Below are 19,277 nucleotides of genomic sequence, written 5' to 3' on the forward strand. Positions count from 1 at the left end.
CTGTCTCTGCTTGTACTGTTGCGGCTACCAGTGGCGCCGCTGATGACTGCCTACGCGCTGTGCAGCTTGGCGGGTATATTTTCCCTTTGTGATAACTGTACTGTCTCTGCTTATATCATTACCTACCTGGCTGCTGCAATGACCAGTGGTGCCGCCGATGGCTGCCTAGGCATTGTGCAGCTCTGCAGGTATGTGTTCCCTGTGTGATAACTGTACTGTCTCTGCTTGTACTGTTGCCTGCCTGGCTGTTGCAGTGACCAGGGGCACTGCTGATGGCTGCTTAGGCGCTGTGCAGCTTGTCGGGTATGTGTTCCGTGTGTGATAACTGTACTGTCTCTGCTTATATCGTTACCTACCTGGGTGCTGCAATGACCAGTGGTGTCACTGATGGCTGTTTAGGCGCTGTGCTGCTCAACAAATATTTGACCCCTTTGTCTATAATACCCAGGGCACATCTAGCGTATATCTGTATGTGTTATGTATATCTGTACTGTACCTGTTGAACTGTTACTTAACCAGCTGTTGCACAGCAATCCAAATCTAATTCCTAGTATACGCAATTATACCTGGCCAATAAAGCGGATTCTGATTAAGCCTTACAAATCTCTGTAAACTATGGTCAGTCTCTAGTTACGCGTTTCATTCAGGCATAATGTTCTGCTATTCCTGAGTGGATGGGTGATCTTGGATACAAAGTTTAGCTATAGTTTATACAACATACACACTCCGCTAACATTAGGTCTATAACTAATCAGGTTAAATTAGAAAACCGTAATAGAGGTGGCTTTTTAAAAGAAAAAGACCAACATGGGCAGCCTGTAGTTATTAATTGGATTTAGAACTACAGGACCCATCTTAATGTGTCCGTCAGTAATAGCAGATATAAATACAGTTTTATATCCATGCAAGTAGCTAGATCTGTATAGCTGGTTGTCTGACAAACTAGAGCCACGAGATTATTCCCTGTAAGAAAGGTAAGCTTTAAATTGACCAAACTCAGATTCAGTACATTGCACGATTACCAGAATACGGGTCCCCTTCCAAAGAAAAAATTTCCATGCTGCATGCATGAACTACATTCTGCCGAATGCAGCATGGCCGTCATGCGTATACACTTTTGCTGGCTCCCTGCTGGGTTCCGTAGCTGCCGATGTCGCTGGGTACACACACACATTGTTTAGTGCACAGATTCTCAACCTCGGTCCTCAGGACCCCACACAGTGCATGTTTTGCAGGTCTCCTCACAGAATGAAATAAAATAATTAGCCCCATCTGTGGATCTTTTAAAATGGGTTAGTCAGTAATGAGTGCATCTGTTGGGTGACCATGAAAACATGAAATGAGTGGGGTCCTGAGAGTTTGAGAACCACTGGTCTTATGTGCACCCAGCTTGGGTCAACAATATCAGCTGTTTAGGGATGCTCAATCCACTGTTATACAGCACAGTAAAAAGTGGTAAGTCATTAACTTGCAGATATACGCCTCAGTGATAAAGTGGAGAGAGAGATCGATAAAGGACCAGCCAATCAGCTCCCAACTGTCATGTTACAGGCTGGATTTGAACAAAATGTGAGTTAGAGGATTGGCTGGTAGTTTCTCTGCAAGGCTTTGAATTTCTGCCCCTTTGACCAATGAGGAAAAAGTCCAGGGTATAAAAACTAAAGTAAATAAGTGCAACATTTTACCCACCCAAAATGATCACTGTATCTATCTTCTTTTAAACACAAATTTTACTTCATTTTGAGAGTAGCTTTATATTCATTTGGACAGGTTGGCTGCTGCAATGAGTGGGGTCATGGAAGGTGAGTGTATAGCAAGTCTGTTTCCTCCCAGGCTGTCCACCGCTCAGCAAGCAGTAGGATGTGGTAACTACAGGTGACATAACGCAACAAGCTGCTATGTATATGTGGGCATATGTGCACATTTCTAATCAGATCTGTGCTTCTTTGTTTTGTATCCTCTTTCTCGTGATGTTCCAAATTTTGTTCCTTCCTTGTTAAAATTAGATTGCAGAACAGACACCAGAGCACAGCGTTCAGAGGACAATGCGATGAAAATATCTGAGGCTTGCCAGGACTCGCTGTGTTTGTGAGAATCCCAACTTCTGCTGGGTTGGGCTTTCTGCAGAAAGTACAGTATACAAATCACACAGAAATCTGGGGCCTCAGCAGAGGAAGAACCTGAATTCTCTGCTCGAAGGGATTGTTTAAGTAACAGCCAAACAGCAAGCTATACACAAATGCATATTAATGGTACGTAAACCAGAAGAATTCATTAAAGTATAAGTAATACTAAAGCGATCACAGGAAGATTATATAAACCTGAAAGTGCCTTTTACTGGTCTAAGGGGGGCCATTTACTAAGCTAGTGCCTTATAGCTTTTACTTTATCACTCTCCAAGGCATAAGCCGGGTACACACAAGATAAGATTTTAAACGAATTAACCGATAACGACCATTCCTTACTACAAATTCTTTAAAATCGTCTAGTCCATACCCACTACATCTCTGGAAATGCGCGCCCCCGTGGGTCGCTAGGAACATCTCCCTTCGTCTGGTACATGATGCCCAATCCAGGTATGATGCTAGCAAAGCAGTGCTACCGCGACAACAGGCCTTAGGTCCACACACCCCGAAGGTCGACATGGCTTTAGGTGGACAGAAGCGTTAGATCAACATGGGAAGGTCAACAGTTAAAAGGTTGACATGTTTTTTCACTTTTTTTACCCAAATGTTGACACAGTCGACATGGACACTGTATCGGTGCACCGCGTGTACTCGCCATGCTTCAGGGATGGTGCCAAGCATATTCTAGTCTCCCTCCGCACCCTAGCGGATATTCGGACATGATATACCGCCTGTCAGCACATGTTGCCTCAGAAATAAACTTGTGTCAACCTAATGACCCCGTCGACCTTTTTGAGTGTGTCAACCTATTGCATGTGTCAACCTAATGCATGTGTCAACTTTCTCAATGTTGACCTAGTGACCGTATACCATGGTATACAGTCCCCCCCCCCCCTCCGGCTAGTAACTGCTGGCATCGGCAACTGTGTATGCATTTGCCATCTCCACCACCCGATCCCGTCGCTAATGAGCTCACTGGGTACAGACACCGTGTAGTGTGTACCCAGCATTAGGAAATAGACCCATATCAGCGTGAAGGTCACTGCAGACCAACTGACAGGGTGCATCAGAGACTGTTGCAGTGGAAAAATGCCCAACCAGGACTGACGGCACTATTTTTTGGGAGGAGGGGGGGGGGGGGGGGGGGGAGAGAGGTTCCAAGATGTTCTGCAGCAGTTCCACACTATTTATACTTGGTGGTCAACCCTGACAGCTGTAGTAGCAGGCCATCCAACCTATTTAATAAGGAGGCAGCCCAATGTCTGCTTATTTGCCCCTAAGGTGGAAAAAAAAAAAAAAAAACCCAGACAGACGTCTGCAAAACTGCTGCTGTCTTGTTACATTGGGATGTTGGGAGCACAAGCAATGATTTAACACTGAGACCTATATGCAAAGTGACAACGACAGACAGTGTCTACAGCACTTTGATGCAGAACGGACTCTACCATATATACACAGATGTAAAATTACCTACACAGGTAGTGATCAGGAGACAGTGTTAATCAAGCCCCATGTGCTCTACCATTAGTTCAATTTAATAACCGAATAAAACACTGCACTATGGACAACTGTTAATGCCAATCACCAATCCTGTCCAACATGATAAAATATCAGCCGTTATTAACCCCTAACATTCCTTCAGCTGGTAGTCATTTCCCCTCAGACTGCTTCACACAGAACATGGCTACTTATTTTTAGTATTGGGTGCAGTAAATGGTTTACAAACTGAAGTGACCCAACACAGAACCTTCCAATATACTGTGCATGATTATATACACAGGTACAGGACAATTTCACAGAAAATGGTGATTTCACTTAATTCACGTTTGATTTTAGAACATGGGGTATCAGACGGTAGGATGAATCACAGTTTAACGAAGTAGCAATTTTCCTAAAGATGTTTCTGGAGAGATGCAGACTTTATCCCATAATCGCCCGGGGAAGGGGGGGGGGGGGGGGGGGGGGGGGGGAGAGAAGTCTATGATATGACACTGAATTTAACATCTTAGGATGCATGCTCCACTTTGCTCAGTTCACATAACATACAAACAAACAGGTACTGATTATCTGATAGCACTGGTAAGTCCGCATTGTAATCATACATGCAAACAAACACCCACTGAATATCCCACAGTTCTTTTACAGAAATAAGCTCAGACTCATTTTTCGGCTGACGACTTGTGACAATTTTCTTGCTGGTAAAAAATGGTCACCTAATGACCTTGATGAAGGCTTGCTGAAAGAAGATATTGCTTGTTGTTTCCAAAACCAGTGACCCCACAGTGTTCTCTAGAACATCCTAGATGCAATATTGAAGCTAAAAATAAGAATATACAAACAAATGTAGGTTGCAAGTGTCAAAGGTTTGTTAACCCTTTAGGACAGAACATGTTTGAGACTTAACAGCTCTTTATCCAACACCTGTATACTGCAGTCTCACCAACCAATATACCAAAGTTTTTTACAGTACTGTTTCTCTAGATTTCTTTATAGGTAAACCAATCTTACACGTGGGAAACACTGAAGACTACAAACGTAAAAATGGTCTCTATCAATCAAAGTTCTGCAGAATTCCCATTGTTATCAGTTTGTGTGTGTGCACCGTAACACTGATTTATCAAAGTTAGGAGAGAGAGATAAAATACCAGCCAATAAGCTCCTGACATTTTCCAAACAGTGCTTAACATAGAAAAGCAGTAACTGATTGGTTAGTACTTTAGGTCTCGCAATTTTATCTCTCTCCAGACTTTGCTGACTGAGTGCAGTCTGAAAGAGTTGAAGTCTCACGATGGGAAAAGCTTTTGCAAAACATTTTTTTTTATATATAACAAAAGATTTTCAAGCTTGCAGCCTAGAGACCTTAAGATTTACTTTAGGGGCATTGACTTGTCCTTCACTTACAAAGTGTCTGTCGCAAGTAATTGCTAGTCTCCCAGATGACTTTACCAACTCACATCTTCTTTTGCACTCAGTGCAGGCACTGTCCTACAGTCATCACTGAATTAACGGACATCCCTAACAAGCAGACCAGAAAGGGTTTATTCACCCCAACTAAACAAATTGCAGGGAAAAGAATATAAGATACGAAACAGTAATATATTTGGCCAATTTCAGACAATAAAATGTAATATCATGGGTTTAAGAGCCAACTGCAAAACAATCTGGCAGGAATTCCAGCTATATTTAATAAGGCACCAGAGGTCAATTCATGCAAATGGATTTGAAGAAACCCACGACCCTAGCCATACTGCCACTAACCATCATCCATTTTGTACTAAAACTTAGTGTCTTGTAATCTGAAACAATTAGTTATTGTTTTATAAAAGCGACTCTCTGCACACTCCCGGCCAAACTCTGTGATCCCAGAGCTCTCGATACGGCACAGCTTATTGCCCTTATAAAGCTGATGTTAAGGGTTTGGAAATGAACACACAAAACACCTTGATTTAGATGATGACATCTCTAATTGTGCCGTCTCTCAGATCTTCACTGAATATAATGAGAAACAGAATGTGTTTGCCCATATTATGCCAATTTGATCATCTCAATTTCTTTAAAAGGGAACTAACCATTTCCATTAGACTATTGGATTTGTATTAGTCCCACTGTATCCTATGGCGGTATATAGCAAAGAGATAAAATTCTGGAGAGATAAAGTACTAACCGATCTACTCCTAAATGCCATTTTTTCAAATACAGCCTGCTAAAGGTAAGGTAGAAGCGGTTAGGCTGCTACTTTATCTCTCACAGTGTTACTGCTCTCCGAGCTTTGATAAATAACCCCTAAATCACAAAACAGCTGTATCCTTTGAGCAGCCCATTTATAATTTTGCATCACATCAGCTTTAGTCTGTAAATTAGTAAGTTACTTCATTTTAACATTTAAAGTCTGCTTCTGATAAGTTTAAAAAAAGGCATAAATTGCTCAGCAGTTGTAATAAACAGCTCTCAACAGGAAAATAAAGTAGTCTTTTGAGGAACTATTTGTGGCTATAATAATGGTGATCAATAAACAGCCCCTGGGTCTACAAGTCTGTATGCTGTGTTTTACGGTCTGGTCTCTTTAAATACACTGTAATGCTGGTAGTCTGGGGACCACAGAGCATTGATTGCTGTTTAAAAGTAGACACTGTGAGCCATATAACTGTCTGGTCACCTCACAGAATGCCACTCCGCCTCCTATCTCCCAAATTTTTGGTGCAGTCACCGTACCACCTCAGTGCAGTGACATTAAATCCAGGCTGCCTACAGCTTTAGGAAATGTCTCAACTTCTCACTATTAAAACTTATGCAAGACACAGTAAATTCTCTGCTTCCTGGGAGACCTAGTAAAACCGTTGAGCAACCCTTTTATTTGAAGTTTCCATGTTTAATAGGTGTGCGTAGCCAGCCCTGGGGTGCGAGCCCCGATAGCATTCTAGGCACAGTGGAAAAGATGAATAATCTTGGTTTATGCAATAGTTCTTGAACTAAAAGTTGTGTAGACGTTGCGTCAGTGTCGCAGACTGACTGAGGTCATTTTCACTTTCAAGCTAAGGTCTCAGAGGCGGTCTGGGAAATTCTGAAGGGTGGTAAGGAGGGGGAACAATATGAATAAAACTGAAAAATACACAATTTTGTTAAAAAAATAAATAAAATCTTGTCATTGGAAAGGCTTATTAGCCTTAGTACTTTGTGCCTCTAAAGTCTGTACATGATAAGTATAGGCAAGTCAATTATTGCAAATATACCTGTTCTGAGACAGGATGGGGAAACCAAAACCATAAGTGTAAACATTTGCCCCAGGGGTGGAATCTGCGCCCAAACATGCAGGTAACTGAATGCTGACATTCTTATGGGTGGCTCATAAGGACAAACTTTAGCAGTGATGCACATTATTAAACACTATATATTCAACTACAGTAACTTATGGCGCACTGGAGATGTGGCACCTAGTTTGGGGGGATGCTATGACAGCTTATTCAATGAAGATGGCATTGGATCTGGGTGACAGGAACAGCCTCCTAACACCAAAAGTTGTCCCCTCACTGTCACACAATCCCTCTGCAGAATAAAACGCAACATATTCAATCACATATGTTCAGCTGATCCATAAGAAGCATTCAAGCTTTATATAAGCAGCTATGGCTGCAGAACAGATCACATAAGAGTAAACGCAGAAGTAGAGCGTGCAGAGGATGTGCCTGAGAGCACTGCAGTGAGAGGGAGCCTCCCCCTATACTGTACAATGTACAGAAAACTCTGGGAAAGTTTCAGCAGAGCCTGCACAAGTGATGAGAGGCAGGGAAGCGGCTTCTCTCCCTTCCACACCCATTATATGCCACAGAGAGAGAGAGAGACAGAGAGAGAGAGCGGAGATGAATACTCACTGATCTCCATGCTTTGCAGTAAGGACCTCTTGCAGTTACAGGAACAGGAGACATTGGACTGGATAGCAGCGCTGGTACTGTTCAGACCCATCAAGTTAAACATTGAACAGAAGACTCCTCTAGAAAGAGCTGCGGTCACTCACTCACGCAGGGCTCCGGCTGCTGAAACATGGCACACAGAACTACAATGGGAGCTAGTTACTTTGTTTCCAACCCAATTTGGGCTAGCTGATGGGGGCAGCCACTCAGTCCTTATGCTTGGAGAACAGTTTATGACTCACAGGCTCTGGGCAGGTCCCTGTGCCCCAGTCCCAGGCTGCTGGGCTTGTGTGTGAGGAGCAGGAGTCTGTTAAGTCCCAGTTCTTCCTTCCCCCTCCTCAAGTCCAAGGAGATTGCCTTACAGCTGGATCCAACCCCAGGCAGCCAGACGGGCCGTGACGTCAGCGCCAGACTGGGACTGCCCTAACACTGCACGAGGGCGGGGCTGAGGGCACAGTGACAGGCAGGTGACCGGGCCAATCGTGAGCAGCGGGTGGGTGGGCGCTGCTATTAAAGAGACAAGCATCCTGTCTGGTGGATAGTCATGACTGCCCGACAGAGGGAGGGTTTCTGCTGACGCCGGTGACTTGCATTAAAGTGTTATGAAAAGTATGCTTGTTAAATGAAAAGCATCACACCAATGCTAAATCTTTATTTTTTATTACAAAGCTAAATATCAGTTTCATGATGGGTGGGTAAGGAAGAGTTGGCTTCATTATTAACTTAACTCAAGCTAACTGCATTGTTCTCAGAGTCAGTCTGTCTCTCTTTTCATGCTTCTGTGTCTACTTTTCCCACTTATTTTCTCACTGAAATAATATAATGAGGGTTATTGTAGTTTGAATATGAGAAAAAAAACAGATATTGTGTCACTACTTCAGGTGTTGTCTAATATGCATTACATATGATCTTACTTTTTTCAAACATACTTGTAAAATAGTGTAATGCTTTTCTTTGTGGAAATGGATTGTTCTTACTTTTTGGCGAGGATAAGGAATAATGAAAATATGGATGGTGAGAATGGGTACCCAAAATCTGTGACCTAAAGGTGCGTACACACAGCAGCGATATATCGCTGAGCGATAAATCGGTTGGCGATATATCACTTGGTAACCCGTTTGCATCAGCGACCAGAGATGTTTACTGATGAAAAAGAAACTGCCGGGGGAGACTGGCAGTGGAAATCAACTGGTCGCAGGAGCATGTTCCTGCGACCAGCGATCACTACGGGGGGAAAAAACGGGAGCGCGCACCTGGCGATATATCACCGGTGCACACTCCCATCGCGGGCAATATGGTCGCTCAGCGACCATATTGCCCGCGATACTAGCAAAAATCGCACCTTAAGGAGAGGTACGCGCACACACACACCACGAGTGATATAGTTATCGATAGTTAACCCCCCACCCCACAGCCAAATTATATGGCAAATACACACTGAAAGATATCACTATCACTAACTGGAAGTCCACTGCGTTAACGATATAGTGCATTACACTAGATGGTATGCATGTTAACAATATTGTGCATATTATTAATGATTATTGTATACTGTGTGCACCAGATGCCTTGAATTGTGATATGGGAAGACAAGGTGATCTGTTCTGAAATTAATGTAGCCGCCTATTATTAAACTATTTTATATAAAATGATGTTGAAACAGAATTTTCTGCACCATTTTATTCTTACCAGCTATTATACTTACAGCTTACTTACGGGAGAATATTTCACAGATATCTCCTGCAAAAAGCTAATGAGTCCTGGAGCTCATAGTCCACATTATCAATAAGAGCTACAGAATAGCACATATCTACCACATTTTTGACCCCATTGATTATAATAGTGTCCCATGGAGGCATAGTTGCAGGAGAGGGATCTTTCAATCCCTCTACCACAGCCTCTGTCCAGCACTGTAAATGGATATTGTGCATGAGAACCGTCATATGTGCAAGACTCTGTCAAAAAGTGCAAGACTCTGTGGCCTGAATGTAGCTACTGCTGTCCCTGCGAATTGCATTTAGTACATACCCGTAGAAGGAAAATTTTAGTTAAAAATGTTAAAGTTTGTCCTGTTGGAGACTGTTACTAATTCTTCCACTGCCATGATTTTCTATACATATGTCTCATATACACAACTCTTACCTGCACCCTTCCAGCATTGGAGAAATTTTGTTTTCCTACAGTACATTTAGCCTATCTTTACCACATCTCTAATGGTGTTAGAAGACTGGTTTGTGTTCACATTTCAGAAACTGAAAAAGAGTTTGTGGCACAATAAAAATATGTGCTGTTGCTCTATTTATTTATAGATTCATATCAAACATAAAATACCCCTTTTCAGATTGTCAAAACAACCTGAGTCATCGCCAGGTCCACCCGGGTCATTGCCAGGTAGACCCTGGTCGAGGTGCGGTGTGATTTTTGACCCGGGTTTAACCCCTCCTATAACCCGAGTCAAAAATCACACCCTCTGTATATTGGACGACCTGGGTTTAATGTGAATGCACCCCAGAACAATACATTTTGGGGTGGAACAGGGTTTGTGGTTGTTTTCCTCTATTGTGCAGGGGGGGATTAACTGCATGCTTCTTAAAGCTTGGATCTGACAGAATATTCCACAAAACAGTCTTTGGTACTGAGCAAATAATTTTATTAAATCACAAAATGGGTTTAATGCTTACAGCTCACATATACATAATCATTACTGGTTATTCCTGACATTATCCAGTTACTAACCATATTATCCTGGCATTCTTAGGTAATTGTCAGAATGTAAAGGTTCTTGCGCTGTGTGGAGTACATTACTTAGCCTTATTTGACTTTGGATTTCTGTAAAATCACAACTACAAAACAGACTAATTAGGACACAAGGGGCTAAAATGCAAAGCCCGTGCTGCCCCCTGCTGCTATCATACTGCTTTTGTCTACAGCAGCTCTCCCAGGGGTGAGAATATTCCCATAAATGCCAAAGAAAGTGATTTCATTTGAAATTACCCAATCATGTTTGAGTAAACTAGTCTAATGTGAGTAATTTTTATATTATCTACAGTTCTCAAATCACATAGCTATGGTCCATGTATATAGGATTACACAGATCATTTGGGCAAAACTGTATTGTTTTATTGCGCGAGTAGGTCACATCTATGTTTGAGTTGGTCGTGGGTGTGCACTCTTGCACCCAAATGGACTGGGAATAGCTGTGTAAAGCAGCTCTCCATGCTCAAACTACGAAGTTTGCTGTAGTGAAGACATTCAAAAGCTCAACCTTGGATGTGTTTGTGATTGTAACTAAGGAGAATACAAGTAGAAAATCACAGAAGCAGAATTTGATGGCGGATAAGAACCATTTGGCCCATCAAGTCTGCATCTTTTTTTTTTTTTTTTATATATACCATACTGTATTGTTACCTCAAACTCTAGTTGATCCTTATTTCTCTGTAAGGATATCCTTTATATCTATGCCATGCATGTTTATATTGCTCTATTGTCTTGGCCTCTACAACCTCTGATGAGAGGCTATTCCACTTGTCCACTAACCTCTCTGTAAAGTAATTTTTCCTTGAATTTCCCCAGAACGTATAGTTTCAGTGCATGTCTTCGTGTTCTATACCTCTCTTCATTTGAAGACCTTGTTAAAACCCTTAATATATTTAAAAGTTTCTATCATGTCCCCCCTTCACTTATTTCTTTCTGAAGATGATTCCTTCCCCTATGCATCTGACTTGCCTTCCTCATAGCTTTGTTACATTGAGTGCCCAAAAATCTCCCAGTCACTTAAGATGGGAGCAACCTAAAGCTGCCCATACACGTACCAATTACCCGGTACTTTTTGTGCTAAAATAGCATTGCATCCCATGCACAACATATGCACAACGATGCTATTTTAGCACAAAAAGTACCGGGTAATTGGTACGTGTATGGGCAGCTTTAGAGTGTCCTCATGTGCAGTGTCCCAGTACTTAGCAATGTGATGGAGATACACCTATATATCTGGTGTAACCTTGCATAAGCCCATAAAGCAGAAGACAAGGGAGGATGTTGGCACCATGCTTGGAACTGTACTGCTTAGCCATGTTAAGTTGTATTTGCAAAGAAATCATTTCAAATGTAGAAAATTAGTGGAAATTGCAAATAATTTGAATCTGAAATGATGGCAAACAGAGTAACTGTTCCTTGTTAACAAATGATTGCATTAGTGAATAAAGAATTTTGTGCCTAGGTAAAATGTCTATTTCAGTACATCTGTTCCTTTTCTGCAGTCACAGGAATTTCCAAAAGCCTGTCTAGACATATCTATTAAGATTTCGATGCTAGACATCCCCCCCTTACATCAGTTAACACCTTCAATGCCTGCATGCTTATGAAAAGACTCTTCAAACAGACCAGTCAACCATACTCACTTCAGGGAGACAAAGGATTAAATGCAGATTTCTTATTACAAAAAAATGTGACTTCCTCATTTCTCAACTTTTTTTTTTTTTTTCCATTTTCTTACAGATGCTTTTAGAGCTCCTTCCAAATGCAGCAAGGAGACTGCAAGAACCAGGTCATGCTGGTTCCAATTTCAAACCAGAGCATAAGTCCTCTTTTATACTGGGATTATGAAATATGCACATGCCAGGGTTGTGCTTATAGGACGCATTTCAGGGGAGAATCACTAAATCCATACTTTAGAAAGTCTACTCTGGAACCCATTGTATGGCATCTATATGCACCTATTTGTATGTCAGTGTATGTGCAGATCATATCTTACTTTATACCTATCATGCATATCTCACATCTATTTATTTCATACATTTTTATCACCTCATTTTTATATCTCATTGATATATCAAACTATTTCATATCTCCCTCATGCTTTCTTCCTATAACCCATTTATGTATTTCTCTCATCTTTATAGAAGGTATTAATCAAAGTCCGGAGAGAGTGAAAATTGTGGGAGATAAAATATAGACCAGTTAGCTTCCGTCTGACATTTTATTATGTTTGGCTGTATTTGAATAATCACAGTTGAGAGCTGATTGATTGGTACTTTATCCCTCTCAACGTTCTCTCTCTCTCTCTAAGCTTTATTTAATATGCATATATATATATATATATATATATATATATATATATATATATATAAATTTCATATATATGTAACATATCTTGCATATATATCTCCAATATATATTTCAAATTAATCCATATATCTCATATATTTCGGTACTTATGTAGTATCTGGGCTGCCGATTTTTTGATTGTATGCCTTAAGTTAAGGCATACAATCAGATGCGATGCGATATCGCATCGCATCCGATATCGGATGCGATGACCCGATTTTTCCATAGGAATCAATGTTAAAATGATTCCTATGGAAAAATGGGTCCTTTTCATACCCCTACTATCCAAGTGGGCATGGAGTTGGATATAAACCTGTGGCGAGCGTAGCGAGCCACCGAGCCCGAAGCGTGGCGAGCGAAGCGAGCCCCGCGAGGGGACGGTATTCGTCCCCTCGCGGGGCTCGCTTCGCTCGCCACGCTTCGGGCTCGGTGGCTCGCTACGCTCGCCACAGGTTTATATCCAACTCCATGCCCACTTGGATAGTAGGGGTATGAAAAGGACCCATTTTTCCCATTGAATTCCATGTTAAAATGGACTCAGTCCATTTTAACATTGATTCCTATGGAAAAATCGGGTCATCGCATCGCATCGCATCGAATCGCATGGTCGCATGCGATGCGATGCGATCTCCCGATCCGACCCGATTTAGAAATCGGCAGCCCAGATACTACATAAGTACCTATATTTCTGTTTTGAGAGGCTCTGATATATGCAACCAACATCTCTGCATTATCTGATCAATATGTAGTTATTTTCTCATTCAGTGTGCAATTGGGATACAAAATGTTTTTTTTCCTAGACAGAATTACCCCTCCCTTTTGGCACCTGAATGACACACCTCTGATTGAGCAGCTTACCAACCAAAATGTTGTGCTGTTTTGAGAGGCATTTATCAAAGCTCGGAAATATAGACAATTGTGATACAGTAACAGCCAATAAGCTTCCACCTGTGTGAGAAGTATTACAGTTAGGAGCTGATTGGTAGGTACTTAATCTCTCACAATCTTATCTCACTCCAAGCTTTGATAAATACCCCTATATCAAATTTATTATATATATATATATATATATATATATATATCCACTGTACTCTTATATATTGCTCTATCTATATGTATGTATATTATATACACACACACACACACACACACACACACACACACACACACATATATATGTCTATCTGTCCACACATATCTCTCATGCACATATATCTACCAAACCATCTACCTTATAATAATGTATTACCCATATAGCTCATAACTTTTCCATCCACCTCACACATGTTATATTGATCTACTATCTTTGTCTGAATTTCACACCTCTATGTGGTATTTATCATAGCTTGGAGAGAGATAAAATTGTCAGAGCTAAAGAATATGTCAATCAGCTCCTAACTGTCAATTTTCAAACACAGCCTGTAAAATGTAAGGCAGAAGCCTATTGGCTGTTACTTTATCTCTCCCAATTGTATCTCTCAGAGTTTTGATAAATAACCCCTAATCTACTACACATCTATTCATATCTATTTGTCCATCTTATCGAAAGATATCACATGTGTTTATAAGTCTCATATATTACATTTTGATATCTGGCAGGAGACATATTGAGCATTTGGGCTTTTATTTTTTGTCCCATTTTATATTCATACAACAGATCACAGCTGAGTGTCTCCCCTGCCCCCTTCCCAAAGTCTGTCTCCAGGCAATTAAGGAAATGTTATTTTGGACAAAAAAATATTTTGCAGTAACTCTGAATTGCTTGTTTCTGCAGCAGACTAGTGTTTGTATATCATCTCTACCCATTGGGATAACAACACTGCCATAAATCAACTCCTATCAGGAGTTATTTTTATTATTCTACTTGTGTTCATAAAAAGTCACATCCTTCCTAAACTACCAGCTGGAAAAATATCTGCAACAGCCCAGCAGGTAACAGGGTCTATAAAAAAAAAAAAAAAAAGATACTGTACAAATTCTGCATTTACAGAGACAATACGGTAACGGTACAGCAGTCAGAGCGAGAGATCATTTCTTAGCATGTGTATAGCTGCGCAGGAATAGGGTAATCTTTGTAAATATCATTCAGCAGATGTACACATGTATTTATTATGTTTGATGCAGGCTGTGGCTTTGATCCCCAATGAAGGGGGGGGGGGGGACGGACCACAAGTAAATAAATAAAGAAATATACACCTCTTTTTTTAACTATTATTTATATTTTCAGGGGAAAGATTTTATGCAACATCTTCTATTAAAGCTGGAAGGACATGCTGGTGACTTTGATTCCATATGGCTGCTGCTGCACAACCCTGAACTTTTGTTTGTTAGAAATGAGTATTTTATATCTGCAACTACAGTACTATAGAAATAGTGTCCTTCAGGAAAGAAAATGAAAATAATGGAAGAGGAACACAAATAATGGAGAAGCTGAAAACATTGCACAGAACCAGAAGTGTCATGTAGATACAATGCGCTTATCCGACAATAAACTACATTTTGTTGGCAGCTGTAGGATATCTGAGTGTTATTATATTAACACTATCACGTCTCGTTTACCTGGGCACTCTGATACGGGCTGTATTTTGGGCAATGCAGGGGTTAAATCTGTCCACTATATGGTCGTTTATGCCATGGGTTCATCAGTGTAACCATTGGGGCGCACTGTCACACTGCATTACCCCTAGGATACCTGTGTTCCAGGCTGTGCAACGTATTATAGCACTACGTTAAAATCTACCTGTCCTAACCTACCTACCAGCCCTATAAATAATGCTGGAAATAGGCAGTAAGGATATGCATATAACGGTCATAGGCTGCCTACCAACCTGTTTTCCATCGACACCTACCTACCTACCAGACATATGGTGTAATAAGTACTGCCACACTATCTCCCAGAGCTGTCAGTGTAATCATTCCTAGTACTGCAGTACCACCTATCTGCCCTGCCATGTCAGTGTAATAAGTTTTATCCAGCACCTATCTAGTCTACTAGCATTGCATTACCAGCATCTAACAGGTGCTGCAATACTACCTACCTTTAGTAGCACTGCATTGCCACTTGTCTACCTTGTCAGTGTAATGTACTGGCATTGCTTTATCAGCTAGTTACTTACCTGTTGGTGCAGCATGTGCTTTGCTATCACTGCAATACTGCTTACCTGACCTGGCAGAACCAAAAGCCATGTGCTAGCACCATCACCTGTACCTGCTAATGTAATAAATAAGCCTGTGCTAGCACTGCAATACTGCTTACCCGTCCTGGCAGTGCCATAAGCCCTGTGCTAGCACCATCACCTGTACCTGCTGGTGCAATAAGCCCTGTGCTAGCACTGCAATAGCTTACCCGTCCTGGCAGTGCCCTAAGCCCTGTGCTAGCACCATCACCTGTACCTACTAAAGTAATAAGCCCCGTGCTAGCACTGCAATGCTGTTTACCTGACCTGTCAGTGCCGTAAGCCCTATATAGCATCACAAACACCTGTACATGCTAGAGTAGTAAGCCCTGTGCTAGCCCTATCGTGCTACCTACCCGACCTATAGTAAATGCACTACAGTAAAATGTATGTCTGGCCGCCGCCAGCTACCTACTAGCAAGCAATATAAACACAACATTAATATTGCATTACCCCCTAAATATCTGCTCCGATATCACCATCCTCTTAGCTGGTCAGCCGGGGAGACCGGATATACTACATGTCCTAGTAGTCTATGCACTGACATTTCCATGGCGTAGCTGCCTGGGATGAGTCTCACACACTGCCAGCTGCCTGTCTATGGGAGCACGTCAGGAGCGCAGCCGCCTGTACACTGGTAATAGACCGGGCAGGCAGGAAAGGCGGGGGTGCAATAATTAAAAGGTTTCTGGCTCTTTAAATGTTCCCTTAGGACACGGAGAGGCGTTTCCAGACAGTGACGTCACATACCCGTCTGGAAAGAGACGGACAGAAGGCCATGCCAATGAAAAGTAAAACCGGTATCGGGGCGGGATGATACAATCCCGGCTGCCAATCGGATAGCGGTGGGCGCGGCTAAAGGACACATGCAGAGATAAATACACGTGGTTGGCTGGGGAGGGCAGGTCGTAGTTTATTGCAAAGCGGAGTGACCCCGCAGTGACCCAACTGCTGCCCACACCGCCTGCTGTCATTCACTAGTCTATGCCCGCACCCCTGCCTGTCACTCAGCGCTATGACCCTTTCTGCGCCGTACTGCTGCCTGCCCACTCTTATTGGTCTGTCTGTCAGGCTGGCAGATAAGGAGAATGACGTGTAGGCTACACAGGAACGACATCAACGAAGAACACACGGATCTTTATCATTGTATGTAGTTAGTCATTGCTTTCTATTTACTCTCTGCCAAATCTGTTGTAGAATATCAAGCCCAAGAATATCATGGGTGGGATAAAGTGCTGAGATATATTACCATTGATTAACATTAATTTATATTATGCAGTGTTATACAGAACATGTCAGCCGTTCATATCATTCCCTGTCCCAATGATCCACGTGCACACACATATACACTAGGTTGTATTTTTGTAGGACCCCTTTAAACTACCAATATATTTTTGGAATGTGGGGGAAAATAGAAATATCCAGAAAAAAAAAATATCACAGGAGAACATATAAACTCCACACAAGTTGGTCCCTTATCAGGAATCAAACACATGACCTCAGTGATTGTGATGGCAATGCTAACCACTTTGCCACTGTGATGGCCGATTAGTCGTGATGCTCGCAAAGTTCAGGAGAAACAGAAAGCTCGGTACTTATGTAATATCTGGGCTCCCGTTTTTCTTATGAGACCGCGTCCCCTCGCGGGGCTCGCTGCGTTTGCCACACTATATAAAATCAACTCCATGCGTAGTTGGATAGTAGGGGTATGAAAAAATGGGGTGCATTTAACATGGGAGCCCAGATAATACATAAGTACCGAAAGCTCATTGCAGTTACAAACATTGTGACTGCACGTTGCCAATAATTTAATTGCCCCTAAAGCAAGGGTTCCCAATCTTTATCTAATCACGGCACCCCAGAGTATCAGAATTTTTCCAAGGCACCCCCATGGCCCCAAAAAATATATATCAAATTAAGTAGGTTGTGTTTATATGTGCTTCTTAGGTTCAGTTATGTGGTAAAGGGCAGGATTTGCTTCTGATTGTACACATTTTATGATTAGCAGCCACCAGCACTGGTCTTGTCCAGAAATAATTGATCATAAATAATTTGAATTGGTCCTGGACGACCAACCCGAGGCACCCCTGCAAGTATCCCGAGGCACCCCAGGGAGCCTAGGCGCACAGTTTGGGGACCACTGCCCTAAAGGAAAGCACATTTGATCATTTGGCACTATGGATGCATAACTTACGGTAATATTATGTATATACAGGAGCTCATTTAGGGGTAGATGCAGGGCTAGTTTTCAGCAGGCTCCAACAGGAACTGAGGCCCTTATTCTAGTTCACTCTTTCTGACAAAATATTTCTTAGATGGACAAAACCATGTGCACTGCAGGTGAGGCAGGTGTAAAACCCCACCCAAATCTAATTATCTCTGCACAAGTAACATCTGCCTCACCTGCAGTGCACATGGTTTAGTCCAGGCATGTCCAACGTTGGCCCTCCAGATGGTTTGAAACTACACATCCCAGCATGCTTTGCAATAGTTTTAGCATCCTCTAATAGCAAAACTGTGGCAAAGCATGCTGGGATGTGTAGTTTCAAAACATCTGGAGGGCCAACGTTGGACATGCCTGGTTTAGTCCATCTAAGAAATATTTTGTCAGAAAGAGTGAACTAGAATAAGTGCCTCAGTTCCTGCTGGAGCCTACTGAAAAATAGCCCTGGGTAGATGTATGATGTGGCAATCAGGATTAGATGTGCTAGCCCTGTATATAATGTCAGGGGGTAGTGCTTCCCCTGATGTTTGAATGCCATGATGCTGGCAGTGGCGTAACTATAAATGTTGCTCCCCCCTACCAGACACAATTAGGGCACCCCCCCCTCCCATTTTTTGGTCGAACACGTTACAGTATAGGAGATGGAGATTTTACCAGGAACATGCTGGGGACTTGGAGGCTGGAGCCGATGATTGTCAGTGCACCGAGCCGGCGCCCACGCAGCCCCCGCTCCCCCAAGCGGCAGCGGGGGCTGCCTTACAGTAGCTACGCCACTGGATGCTGGTGTTACAGGGCTCCTGCCTCTTCAACAGAGCTATGTTTTAAGTAACCCATTTGTCTTTTACCTAATGTATCATCTGGCACTGTGTGGCTTCGTTCTTTCCGACCCTGGCACTGATCAGCTTTTACTGGTGCTGCAGGGCTCCAGCTTTCTAATGCTCTGCGGCTTTTGCTGGTCTTCGGTGTCTTCAAATTAAAACCGCGCATGCGGCGGGTATACAGCAATTTTATGCCCACTCTGTAATACCAGCAGATGAGAGCAGCCACCGGCGATGATGCTGGAGCGCACATCAGCGCTTACCGCTGATTGCTGCCCCATAAACACTGGGCGGCTTTCCAGCTGAAAATCGTCCAGTGTGTACTGTGCTTTACTTTCAAGTTGCTGGCAGACAGGCTGTAGCTGTACATACAGAAAGTGAAACCCGGGTAGAGAGAGAGCTGCACTTCCTATCTCTCT

At 42.4% G+C, this 19,277-nt stretch overlaps 1 protein-coding gene across 2 annotated transcripts in view; it reads right to left on the minus strand.

Annotated features, from left to right (window-relative positions):
• Positions 1–16,428, minus strand: part of PMEPA1 (prostate transmembrane protein, androgen induced 1) — a 74,633-nt gene extending 58,205 nt beyond the window's left edge. The window contains exons 1-2 of one of the 2 annotated variants that reach the window (XM_083146565.1): positions 16,270–16,428; positions 7,496–8,343 (exon numbers count right to left, since the gene is read on the minus strand). Coding sequence is in view for 1 of the 2 variants with exons in the window: in XM_083146564.1 (XP_083002690.1) it covers positions 7,496–7,598 (103 nt within the window). In the remaining variant the exon portion in view is untranslated. Of the gene's footprint in view, positions 1–7,495; positions 8,344–16,269 lie in introns of those variants that run through there. The other variant, XM_083146564.1, reaches the window with a different exon arrangement.
• Positions 16,429–19,277: the final 2,849 nt, after the last annotated feature.

Source organism: Crinia signifera, chromosome 6 (assembly GCF_055691185.1).
Source record: "Crinia signifera chromosome 6, ASM5569118v1, whole genome shotgun sequence".
NCBI lineage: Eukaryota > Metazoa > Chordata > Amphibia > Anura > Myobatrachidae > Crinia > Crinia signifera.